Source organism: Panthera leo, chromosome D1 (assembly GCF_018350215.1).
Source record: "Panthera leo isolate Ple1 chromosome D1, P.leo_Ple1_pat1.1, whole genome shotgun sequence".
In the NCBI taxonomy this organism is placed as follows: Eukaryota; Metazoa; Chordata; class Mammalia; order Carnivora; family Felidae; genus Panthera; species Panthera leo.
The window spans coordinates 104,062,253-104,075,168 of record NC_056688.1 but is presented as its reverse complement, the minus strand read 5'-3'; the positions used below and the strand labels follow the sequence as shown (position 1 = coordinate 104,075,168).

The 12,916-nt window shown below is 45.1% G+C and overlaps 2 protein-coding genes across 2 annotated transcripts in view; both read right to left on the bottom strand.

Annotated features, from left to right (window-relative positions):
* Positions 1–481: 481 nt before the first annotated feature.
* Positions 482–2,252, bottom strand: LOC122200391 (olfactory receptor 10V1-like). The gene has a single exon (XM_042905959.1). The coding sequence runs from the start codon at positions 2,021–2,023 to the stop codon at positions 1,085–1,087; it is 939 nt and encodes a 312-aa protein (XP_042761893.1). The 5' UTR covers positions 2,024–2,252; the 3' UTR covers positions 482–1,084.
* Positions 2,253–10,910: 8,658 nt separating this feature from the next.
* Positions 10,911–12,916, bottom strand: part of LOC122201354 (olfactory receptor 10V1-like) — a 63,680-nt gene continuing 61,674 nt past the window's right edge. The window contains 1 exon segment of the mRNA XM_042907216.1: positions 10,911–11,911. Coding sequence (XP_042763150.1) covers positions 10,911–11,906 — 996 coding nt within the window. The 5' untranslated portion in view covers positions 11,907–11,911.

The following is a 12,916-nucleotide window of genomic DNA, read 5'->3' as shown; positions in this document are numbered from 1 at the left end:
CGTGAAACCTGCTTAAGAGTCTTTCTCTGTGCCCCTCCCCCGCTTGCTCACGTGCATATTGTGTATACTTACTGCCTTCATCCATCCTTAACGAAGTACCACAGACTGGGTGGCTTTATAAACAACAGAAATTTCTTTCTCAGAGTTCTGCAGGCTGGAAGCCTGAGGTCAATGTTGGGTGAGGATCCTCCTCCCGGTCACAGATTTCTTATAACCTCACATGGTGGAACAGGCCAGGGAGCTCTGTGGGGTTTCTTTTATAAAAGTATAATCTTGTTCATGAGGTGGGTGGTGTTGGGGCTGGGTGTGGGGGGCGGGGAACACAAATATTCAGACCATAGAAGCCAGGGACAGATAGAAATGTGCGATATGGGAGTGTGAGTGTGTGTATGTGTGTTGTCTGAAACCCACAGCGGGAGGAGCCCCTGTGGGCATGGGGAGAGTGAGTTAGATGCAGACTGAGAGCTAATACAGAGTCAGAGACTGAGATGGAGACAGATTCGCTCTGGGTGTAAAAGTAAGAAAATAGAGCTTTTAAACTCCAGCGCTTTCCCCGTCACCTTTCCCTGGAAGAGAACTGAGGATGAAAGACAATTCAACAAGGCACAAACTGAGCATTTGCACTGCTGGCATAAGGAGAAAGTGGCTCCGATGTTCCCAGGCGGATGTGCATCCTTTTCTTGGCTCTACCCCCGCCACCCCCGCCCACAGGAGCAACCTGTGGGTCTGCAAAGAGCCCGAGAACTGGACACCGACTTTACGTGTAATGGTGACGATAAGTAAGAACGACATTCCTGCCGTATCTCCCTTTAAAAGCCACTAAGTAGTTTCACGTCATGTATCTCATTACATACAAAACCACCCCAGAATTTAAGTCGGGTGGGACATTTTAATCCCCATTTTAGAGATGAAGGATCTGAGGCCGAGGAAAGAAAAATGACTTTTCAAAAATAGTATAACCGGGAAGAAGGAACAGCATAAAACCGGTGACCTCTTGGCCCCCATCTCCTTGTCTTTCAGAAGGCATACTCATTTGTGTCTTCCCAGCAGCGTTGTAGAGGAACATCCAGAGCGTTCGCTGTGCTCAGGACAACAGGAACCTCATCATTGTTCTCTTCAAAGCATCCGTAAGCTCTCTGTTTCTCATGCTGTAGATCAAGGGGTTCAGCACAGGGGTGATGAAGGTGTAAACCACAGACACTACCTGGCCTCTCTCTGGAGAGTACCTGGAGCTGGGGCACAAGTAGATGAGGCTTCCACATCCATACTGGAGCAGGACCACAGTCAGGTGGGAGGAGCAGGTGGAGAAGGCCTTGTGCCTCCCCTCTGCCGAGCGGATCTTCAGGATGGCGGCCATGATGAAAATGTAGGAGAGGGCGATAAGCAGGAAGGGGATGGTGAGGACGGTGAGGCTGACCACCAACAGGGTGGCCTCATGGACCCACGTATCTGCACAGGCCAGTCTCATGACAGGGAGGACATCGCAGTAGAACAGGCTGATTTCTTGGCTGCGGCAGAAGGGGAGGCGGAAGATGAGCACAGTCAGCTGCGTGGCCAAGATGAACCCCAGCGCCAGAGACCCCAGGGCCAGCTGGACGCACAACCGCCAGCTCATCATGAGGGTGTAACGCAAAGGGTGGCAGATGGCCACAAACCTGTCATAGGCCATGACAGCTAGTAGAATGCAGTCGGCGCTGCCCAGGAAGATGAAGAAGAACATCTGGGCACCACAGCCAGGCAGGGAGATGAGGGCTCTCTCTGCGGACAGGACGCTGGCCAGAGTCAGAGGGGCAATGGTGGAAGAGTAGCAGATCTCCAGAGCTGCCAAGCTGGCCAGGAAGAAGTACATGGGGGTGTGCAAAGAATGGTTGCTCCAGATGATGAGAGAAATGGAGCCGTTGCCGCCGATGCTGACCAGGTACATGACGAGGAAGGCCACGAAAATCAGCATCTGCACCTCGGGGAGTTTGGAGAAGGGGCGGAAGTGGAAGTGAATCATCCCAGTCTGATTTGTACCCTCCATGTAGTCAACAAGCTGGGCCTGCGGATGGCACGGTGCTGCCCCCCTGAGGAGAGAATTAAGGCAGGACGCAGAGCTCCTGCGGGATGACCCATTCAATCCTTGGCCTCTCCCTTCCTTGATCTCCTCAACCCCAACGGTCTTTACCTCCTGCCTAAACTCATCAACTTGCTTTTAAATCAGACTTCTTGTTGTAATCACCCAGAAGTAGTTCACCACAGAAATTTTTTTTTTAATTGTGGTAAAATATACATGCATAATATTTCTAAGTTTCGCCTCGTGTAAGTATATGATTCAGGGGCATTAAATACATCCACCATGTTGGGTAAACATCGCCTCTATCCATAACCAAACTTTTTTAAATCATCCCAACAAAAACTCTGTACCCACTAAACAATAACTCTCCATATGTAATCCTCCCAAACTCCAGTCATTTCTACCCTGATTTCTGTCTCTGTGAGTTTGTCCATTCTAGGAACCTCATACAAGTGGAATCATATGGTATTTGTCCTCTGTGTCTGGATTATTTCACTCAGCATAATGCTTTCAAGGTCCAGCCATGTGGTCGCACATGTCAAATTTCCTTTATTTTTTACCGCTGAATAGTATTCCATTGTGTGTAAATACCACATTTTGCTCATCCATTCATCTGTTCACAGACACTTGGATTGTTTCTACCTTTTGTCTATTGTGAACAATGCTGCCGTAAACATAGGTGTGTAAGTATCTGTTCAAGTCAGCACTGAAATCTTAAATCACACAGTACCATACTCAGACCACAAATTCCTCTGTGCCCTCATCCCTTGCCTGGTTCTCAACAGTGCAGCCTCTGGGTTTGGACCATCTAGGTTCTAATCCCTGATCTGCCATTGACCAGGAGTATGACCTAGAGCAACTTGATGAAGCTTTCTGCTTCAATTTCTATATCTATAAAGATGACAATAGGACAGAACTCTTAGGATTGTTGTGAGAAGTAAATGTGTCTGGCCCCTAGTGAACTCTCCATGAGTGTGAGCAATAATCAGGAACACTTCTCTTCTTCTCCCTCTTCAAGACCACTTTGATGCCTCCAGTTCCCCCAAATAAGCCTCCTTTGGGCTTTACTCCCTTCCTCACCCAACCAAGACCTATGGTTCATACCTTCCATTAGTCTTTTGCCAATATTATCCCCATCCATGGCTCCTTGACCTTTTGTCAACCTTGTTGTTACCTTCTGTAATATCCAACATAACTATTCCAGGTTGACCACGACTAAAGATTACAAAATCCTGCTGAGTGGGGCCACAACAAAGGGGCATTATCAACCCCAGTACTGACCCCCATCCTCTAAAGAGCTCCTCCTTCTGGTCCCCTCCAAAACTAGTGCAAATTTCCCTGGTCTCTTCAAGTCTCCTCTTCTGCTACCTCCTTCCTCACTAGCAGTGGACAACCCAGCCTCCCAGAAAAAAAATTACAGAAGCTACTTGGAAGCAATTGTCACTAGTGCTGGACCTATAACATAGGATCTATAACACATCCATAACACATTCCCTCCATCTGACATCACCCTCTAATGGTTCCCTAGCTCCTTGCCATCATGACTATTTCCTACTCTTTAGCCCAGGCAACCCAGTTTCCCTCTTACTCCCTGAAACCACTCTAATGAAGTTCACCAATGACTTCCAAGTCATTGAATCCAACAACTACTTTGGACTTGAAGCTGCCAGCTACTCCCTACTCCTTGAAATTCCCCACCCATAGCCTCTGTAATGCTATTCTGCCCAGACTCCCTTCCTACCTCTCTACACACTTTTCCATCTTTTTTCCACTTTTCTGCTTTTCCATTTCCATCATTTTAGAGATTACTCTTCCTCTTAGTGATTTGCAAAAGGAAGGTTTTCCTGGCTATTCTAGGTCTGCTCCCCAGATCGACTCTCCACCCTGCTGTACCCCATGGGAGGCTAGTCACTAAGGACTGCATTAGTCAGTCACCCTCCCCCTGTGGTTTCTGGCTGGGTTTGGCTGATGAAAGCTACTGACAGGAGAATGAAAAGTAGCATAAAGAGCAGTAGGGTATTTATCCTCCCCTCCCCCAACAACACACACACACACACACACACACACACACACACACACAAACACACACACAACCCATATTACATCTCCTGCAGAAACATAAAACTGACAGTTTGCCTTTCTTCCAATGATTAAGCAACTCACAATGCCACAGTAAGAAGGGGGGACCACTTTGCACCCCGAGTTAAACCAAAACAGATCAGCCTGACTGGTTTATGGATGCCCAAAAGAATGTATTTTTTGTTTATTTTTGCTATGCTGACGTCTGAAGATGTGTCATGATCTTTGAAAATATAATAATCATGTAAGAATGTTGTTTTCCACCATACACAGAATAATACAACCTTATATTCTTGCTGACTTACAGTTTTACCCTTTGAGTATTTGGTGGGTTTTTGTGTCTTACAAGCCAGTCTTTTTAAAGTCTGACTCCCTGCATGCTTTGGAAGTAAAGTGTTTTCCTTTCCTAAATGCATCTGCCCCTGCATGGGTCATCTGTTTGGCACAGCCTCATGTCCGGTAGGAGGGCTAGAAGATAGCTGGAATCATGGTAGGAAATTTTTCATCTGGAACTTTCTGAGAGTTTTATTCCTTGAAAATGCTAATTCCTTTTCCGGAACAACATTAAGAGCACATGCCTGGGGCACCTGGGTGGCTCAGTCAGTGGAGCATCCGACTTCGGCTCAGGTCCTGATCTCGTGGTCTGTGAGTTAGAGCCCGGCGTCGGGCTCTGTGCTGACAGCTCAGACCCTGGAGCCTGCTTCGGGTTCTGTGTCTCCCTCTCTATCTCTGTCCCTCCCCCGCTCGTGCTCTCTTTCCGTCTCAAAAATAAATAAATGTTTAAAAAAACATTAAAAAAAAAAAAGAGCACACGCTTGCCTGCCTTTCTCTCTATGCAGAGTGAGAATGGACAGCACATCCTCTACCCGAAATATTTGATCTCTGTGAATTAAACACTAATGGGACAAATAGTTATAAGAAAAAGAACTACTATCTATAACCAGGGATCTCACCATTCCCTGCATGATGTGTTTGCCTCTGTGTTCACATGTATATTTCCGTCCCCTCCTTGGACTCTAAGCCCCAAGGGGGCAAGGGACAATTGGGTCCCATTTTTTACTAATGCCCAGGACCTAGTACAGTGTCAGGCACTATGTAATGCTGTATTGACATGAACCCTGGAGATTTACTGAGGCTCTATCAATGCTGGTGACTGATACTTAGTACTTTTGAAGTAGAAATAGGAATCTTCATTTTAGCACTTTGATACTAAAGAGGTGTATCCTTTCTGGAGAGATAATCAGTGTTTTCAAGAAGTAATTTAAGATGTCACATGCATTGGAGGTGCCTGTGTGGCTCAGTCGGTTGAGCGTCTGACTCTTGATTTCGGTTCAGATCATGATCTCATGGTTCATGGGATTGAGCCCCATTTCGGACTCTGTGCTGACAGTGCAGAGCCTGCTTGGGATTCTCTGTCTCCCTCTCTCTTTGTACCACCCCCAGTGTTGCTTGCACAGTCTTTTTCAAAATAAATAAATAAACATAAAAAAAAAAAAAAAAGATGTCCTATGCACTGAATCAGTACTCTCAACATTAAAGGATCTACCCTAAGGAAATAGCTTGGAATATGGAGCCAAACGCACAAAGGTGTGTGCAGTGTGCCTTAATAATTTTTTATAAGGAGACAAAACAAATGCTTAACAAAAAGTAATGTTTTGGGGCACCTGGGTGGTTCAGTTGGTTGAACATCTGACTTCAGCTCAGGTCATGATCTAGCAGTTCATGTGTTTGAGCCCCACATCAGGCTCACTGCTGTCTGCACAGAGCCTGCTTCGGATCCTGTCTCCCTCTCTTTCTGCCGCTCCCCCACTCATGCTCTCTCTCTCTCTCAAAAATAAATCAACACTTACAAAAGTAATGTTCGAGTCCCTTGACATATATTCATATGATGAACTATTACATTGCCATTGAAATTGTTATAATGAAGAGGTTTAATAAGATGAGAAGACGCTTATAACATTAAATGAAGAAAACAAAGAGGCAAGACTATGCATCGCATGAACAAATTGTGCAACCAATATAAAGGAGGACAGTAAACTCTTAGTGTTTTTGAGAAAAATGGGTGATTACTGTTTTCTTCATGCTTTTCTCCACTTTTCAAATTTCCTTCCAAAAATGTGTGTTTATTTTTCCAATTATAAAAGTTTCATTGATTTTTAGAATTCTCGTTTGAGAGGCAAGGAAACAGAAGTTCCCTAGCACACCCCTAGTTATACAAACAGTCATTGTTGGAACCAGGATTAACATCTAGATACGGGCTGGGTTTATTGTTGTGAACCTCCCTCCCTTCCTTCTTTCCTTCCTCCCTTCTTTCTTTTCCTTTCCTCCTTTCTTTTCCTTTCTTTTCCTCCTTTCCTTCCCCTCTCTTTTTTCCTTTATCCTCATCTCTTCTTAAAGCCAACCCCTTAGATTTAGCTCATCATTCTAGTCCACCAAGATCTTATGGAGAATTTCAAGTCTTTACTCCAGTGAGTAATCAATTTTGCTCCCACTGTCATCTACAAACTTAATGAACATGTTTTCACAAAGCTATAACTAACTGGGCAATAGACATAGCTCCTGGAGACCACATCTCTTAAGCATACTACCTCCAGTATCCCTCAAAGTTTTCTTCGGAACACCAATAGGTTTTCAGAGAAGTTTAAAAGTAAACGGTTCTCTGTGTGGAATGTCTTAAAAACTAGAGTGAATTCCACTACAATACGCAATCACCTTGATTACAGAAGGGATGTTCAACACTCCTTGGATAAGGAATTCTCATTTTCATTCCTTAGACTCACCTGAATTCACAACCCATTCCCCAGACCCCTGGCCAGACACACACATTTCTCTCTTAATAAAATATATGTCATCCTACTTGACTATTAAAGTTACATAATTCATGCTTCTCTTTTCGTCTTAGCTGCTAGGAAGCCCAAAACTAAGTTTTATATTCAACTGCTTATCATTCCTCAACTCTAGTAACTCCATCTCTATTTCTCTCTTGTCTTCTGTACTGTGCAAGTTGATTTTGATCTTGCTGTAACTAGGGTTTGATCACAAGGCACTCTATTTTTAGGAGCCTACGGAGCGTGATAAATCTATTATACAAACAAAACAATTATTCTTGCCTTTTGTGTCTTCATCCAAGGTGTTGACGAGTGAATGAGAAATCTCTCCACTCTTCACTCCCAAACTTGCTCCTCCTCTGGGGTCCCCTCAGTGGTACAAAGATGACAATCCTGTGGGCTTGGTCATAGTTAAATGTTCTCTTTCATTGTCTGCTTTCTTCTGCCTTTGCTGCTGCCTAATGCCTTGCTACTTGAAGGTTGGATCAGAGAATTCCAACTCTCTTCTCACCCAGGAAATACAAACTCTTAATAATGTTGCATCTTCTTTGATGAGTCTCTTGGCAACAGTACTGCTTCCAAAGACTTGGCAAACATCCATAGAGAGAGCCTTTCCTCTTCCATAAAGACCTTTGCATACTCCTCTGCCTTCTTCCCTTACAGAGTGTAACTAACAGGACTATTCATGCATTCACTCAATCAACAAGGATTTACTGAGCATCTACTATCAACCAGGCATTGACTGTGTCACCTGGAAACTGAGTAGATTACACAATATTTTCTGGGTGTCCCATCAAAGCACGGACTCCTCCTACAAAGGAGGGTGGATAACTTCTCACCACTCTTAGGCAATCTAGGAAATCAGTCACATTTTAAGGGAGAGGCAGACTCTTCTCTCACTCTCAGTGGTGGACTGGTTCAAAGACTTGTTTGTTGTTAAAATATTTGGCATAAACACTGTCACTTCATTCACTCCAGGAAATTGTACAAATGTTCCCATCTAATTGTAACTTCACCCCAGAAAGCCCCTCACAGGATCAGGGAATCCCAAGGTCAGTAGGGTTCATTGGTCCATTTCCCAGGGTCTAGACCATACAACAAACAACTCATCAACCTGGTCTTGCATCTACCCTCCTTACCTTCTGCCTGGAGAGACTGGCAACCACATCATTCCCTGAGGCTGAGTGAAGGCCACAGTGGAATCTCCTTCTTAATAATCTTGGAAACCGTGGAGACTGACTCTGAAAAACCACCCAGCACCGAGGGGAGCACACATCCAGATGCTGTTAAGCCTTCCCTGCTGCCTCTTCTCAAGGGAAAAGCATAGGACTCTAGCCCTTGCAGAGACAGAATTCTGGGTTGTCTCTCTCAGCTCTCAGTTCTTCTCATCTTCTTTCTGGAGATTTCCCTGCCAGTGTCGGTTCAATAAAGCCCCAAGAGGCTAACTTGGGTTTTCACTTGACCATCCCCTGTAGGTCAATGAACACAAATAGGAGTTGTTTGGAGACGTGATATTCCAAACTGGTTTAACTGCTACTAGACTGAGCTATATTCTAATTATTGCTTAATTTTTACTCTCCAAGTTTGAGAGCGTTTAAAAGATACACAATTCTTCCCCTGCTCATGCTCTGTCCCTCTCTGTCTCTCAAAAATAAATAAATGTTAAAAAAAAATAACAAGTAAAAGATACACAATTCTAATTAATCCAGGTAGAGATTAATATCTTGTGCACCTAAACAAATTCCAGGAATCTTTCAGAACTCAGCCAGGTGTCATCTCTTAAATGAAGCCATGTTCCGATATGCACACCTTCCCCCACCCTCCTCCACAAAGGGAAAGTTTACTCCCTGCTCCAGGCTCTGTGGTGGCTTTGTCCCCACCCCCAATTATAGCACTTATCTCTCTGTATTGTTTTTTTATTTTTTTTAACATTTATTTACTTTTGAGAGACAGAGAGAGACAGAGTGTGAGTGGGGAGGGGCAGAGAGAGAGGGAGACACAAAATCTAAAGCAGGCTCCAGGCTCTGAGCTGTCAGCACAGAGCCCAACGCAGGGCTCGAACCCACGAACTTCGAGATTGTGACCTGAGCTGAAGTCAAACACTTAGCCGACTGAGCCACCCAGGTGCCCCAATGTTTTTCTTCAGTTAAATTCAACTCACTCACTTTTTGTTACCTATCAACATGTATTATGCCAGTTCTATCTTGTAATCTCTCATTTTCATTCATGTGTCACCTAAAATTTTCATTTCAAGAATCAGTAACTGAAAATTCAATGAACATTGCTAAAAATGAAGACCTACGGGGCTCCTGGGTGGTTCAGTCTGTTAAGCATCCAACTCTCGACTTTGGCTCAGGTCATAATCTCATGGTTCATGAGTTTGAGTTTGAGCCCCATGTTGGGCTCTGCACTGACAGCTAGGAGACTGCTTGGGATTCTCTCTCTCTCTCTCTCTCTCTCTCAAAATAAATAAATAAACTTAAAAAAAAATGAAGACTACAGGGGTGTGTATGTGTGTGACAGAGAGAACTTGTCAGGAAGTTGTCAAAGCAATCTAGAAAGAAAAATGCAAAACAGTTCCTGAAAAGCAGTCACCAACCATTTGAAATCCTAACTGACCTGGAACATGTTTCAGGAAGGATAAGTGGGCAGGTGTCATCTTTGGATCCTTCTTCTAGAATCAGACTCCAGGGAGTTTGGGAGAGAAAGCGACTGCATCCAAGGAGGCCATGAAGTGATTTCTATGACCAATGCACCTTTTTCCAGATGGTCTCTTCACATTCCCCAGTGAGTCACTGAGTGCATCCAGCTGACCCCAACATCCAATCTGGTTCTCCCACATGCAACAGCAAACCGCATTGGACACAGTTGGCAAATGTGCTATGTTTCCATGAGATGAGGGGGCTCAGTGAATTTTGCTGTTGATAGAAGAGGTCTTGACCTTCACCTTGACCTACATCTCACCCCTCCAGAAAGAGAAACCAGAGAGACGCTGCGGCAAATGCTGTGTGGTCCCGAAGATCGTTTTCCTAAGAGCAAAGACTGGAAGTGGTGAGCTCTGTATTTCACTACAAATCAAGTCATTGGGTTTTACTATGCTTTCTTGAAGGTTTTTAATTTCTAAGTCAAACTTACCTGAATAATAATCATATCTTAAAATATACATAAAAGGATTTGTGTCCAGTAACGTCCATGAGTGAACAGGTTGCATTTTCAATATGCTCGTGAGTTTTACTTTCACACAGCCTGGCTTCTGTCACAACAGACTCATTTTATTCACAGCCAAGCCACCATTCTATCTGGTATGGTGTTGGTCTTTTACAGAAGTATTTCCTTAAGAGCTTTCCTAGATTATCTTCATCAGGTTAAGTTAATTAGGTGTGAGGGAAAGAAAGAAAGAAAAGGAAGAAGAAAGAAAGAAAGAAAGAAAGACAGAAAGAAAGAAAGAAAGAAAGACAGAAAGAAAGAAAAGGAAAGGAGGAAGAAGAAAGAAAGAAAGAAAGAAAGAAAGAAAGAAAGAAAAGGAAGAAGAAAGAAAGAAAGAAAAGGAGGAAGAAATAAAGAAAAGAACAAACGAAAGAAAGAAAGAAAGAAAGAAAGAAAGAAAGAAAGAGAAAAGGAAAGGAAAGGAGGAAGGAAGGAAGGAAGGAAGGAAGGAAGAAGGAAGGAAGGAAGAGTGATAGTTGTTTGGGGAAGCCCCAGTCATACTGTCACCCTGTCCATCCATTTATTCACCCTCTTCTTCACTGACACTCCTGTCCAGTCCTTATTCTAAGCACTATGATGAGAGAGGAGGCTGGCTAAGTAGTCAGGGCCAATCCAGGGCTTCCTCACCAGAATCTCCTAAAAAGAGAAGAATGTGCACTGATGAGCATCCCCCGGCTGAGAGGGCCATGGAGACAGTCATCTCTCCACACCTTACTCTTTGCTTTGGAGCTTCCTGTCCTTCAGATCATGCCTCTATTGGTTTGGGGAATATTTCTTCTAGGAAGGAATATTTCTGGTTTCCTGAACCAGCACGTTTTTACCGTAAGTCTTCTTCCCGCATCAGTCACCTCTTGACTCCTTATGCTATAGATCAAGGGGTTTAGCACTGGTGCAAAAAGGGTGTAGACAACGGACACTTCCCAGCCCTCTTCTGGAGAGGAACTGGAGCTGGGGTGAAGGTAGATAAGGGTGCAACATCCAAACTGCAGGAGAACCACGATGAAGTGGGAGGAACAGGTGGAGAAAGCCCGGCACTTTCCCTCAGCTGAATTCATCCTCAGGATGGTGGCCACAATGTAGCCATAGGAGAGGCAGATCAGGAGGAAGGGGACAGCCACTGTGGCCACACTGATGGCATAGAGAGCTGCCTCGTGCATGCGGGTGTCCACACAGGCCAGGCGCATGAAGGCAGGCATGTCACAGAAGAAGCAGAAGATTTCATTGCGGCCACAGAATGGAAGGTGGCAGATCAGAACGGTCAAAGGCAGTGACAACAGGAATCCCAGGCCCAAAGAACCTAAAGTCATCTGCCCACAGAGCCGCCAACTCATGATGATGTGGTAATGCACTGGGTGGCAGATTGCCATGTACCTGTCATAGGCCATGACAGCAAGCAAGACACAGTCAGACCCTCCAAGAAGAATGAAGGGGCACATCTAGGCCCCACAGCCAAGGAGAGAGATGAGCATGTGCCCCGTGGAAAGGATGCCAGCCAGAGTCAAGGGAGCAATGTTGGTGGAGTAGCCAATTGCCAGCATGGCCAGTGCGAAGAGGAAGTACCTTGGGGTGTGGAGGGAGTGATCTCGCCAGACTGTGAGCCCAATGGTGATGTTTCCGATGAGACTTCCTAAGTACGACACCAAGAAGGCCACAAATAGGAGGGGAGCCACTGCTGGGTCTGTTGAGAAGGGGTGGAAGTGAAAGTAGACCACCCCCATCCGGTTTTCCTCTTCCATCAGACCTGGAACAAGGAAAGGAGTCATGGGAAAAGTGACTCTCCTGTGTCCTTGAGCCTGGAACAGGCCCAGCCATGTTAAAAACACAGTCTGCAGTCACTGAGTACTTATCCTCAGGGCTTCCTTGGGAGTTCGGTTAATGTTATCTCGCCTCCCCACTGCTTACCCTGCTCGCTGCATGACCTTGGAGAAGTGATAGACTTCAGCCCACTCATTTTAAATTTCTTTTGAAGAGGGGGAGGGGTGGAGAGAGAAGAGAGAGAGAATCTCAAGCAGGCTCTACGCCTGCTGGATGTTGGGCTGGATCTCGCAACTGTGATATCATGACCTGAGCTGAAATTAAGAGTCAGATGCTTGACCAACTGAGCCACATAGGTGCCCCTAGCCCAGTCATTTTAAACGTGGGGAGAGTATAATGCCTGGCTCGGGAGCGTGGTGAAAATTAGCAGAGATTCTGTGTCTGTTCAAGCCCGACAACAGGCACGCAGTAGGTTCTCAGTGGGGTTTCCTGTTTTCCTTCTTTCCTTGATCTTCATTTCTTTTTTTTTAAACATTTTTAAATTTCTTAAAAATGTTTATTCATTTTTGAGAGACAGAGAGAGACTGAGCATGAGTGGGGGAGGGGCAGAGAGAGAGGGAGACACAGAATCCGAGGCAGGTTCCAGGCTCTGAGCTGTCAGCACAGAGCCCGACGTGGGGCTCGAACCCACAGATCATGAGATCGTGACCCGAGCTGAAGTCGGATGCTTAATCAACTGAGCCACCCAGGTGCCCCCTTTTTAAACATTTTTTAAAGTTTAATTATTTTGAGAGAGAGAGAGAGAGAGAGAGAGAGAAGCAGAGAGAGTGTGAGAAAGAGAGAATCCTAAGCAGGTTCTGCGCTGTCAGCACAGAGCCTGACGTGAGGCTAGAATCCATGAATGGTGAGATCATGACCTGAGCCTAAATCAAGAGTCAGACCCTTAACCAAATGAGCTACCCAGGTGCCCCTTTCCTTTTTGCTTTAAAGC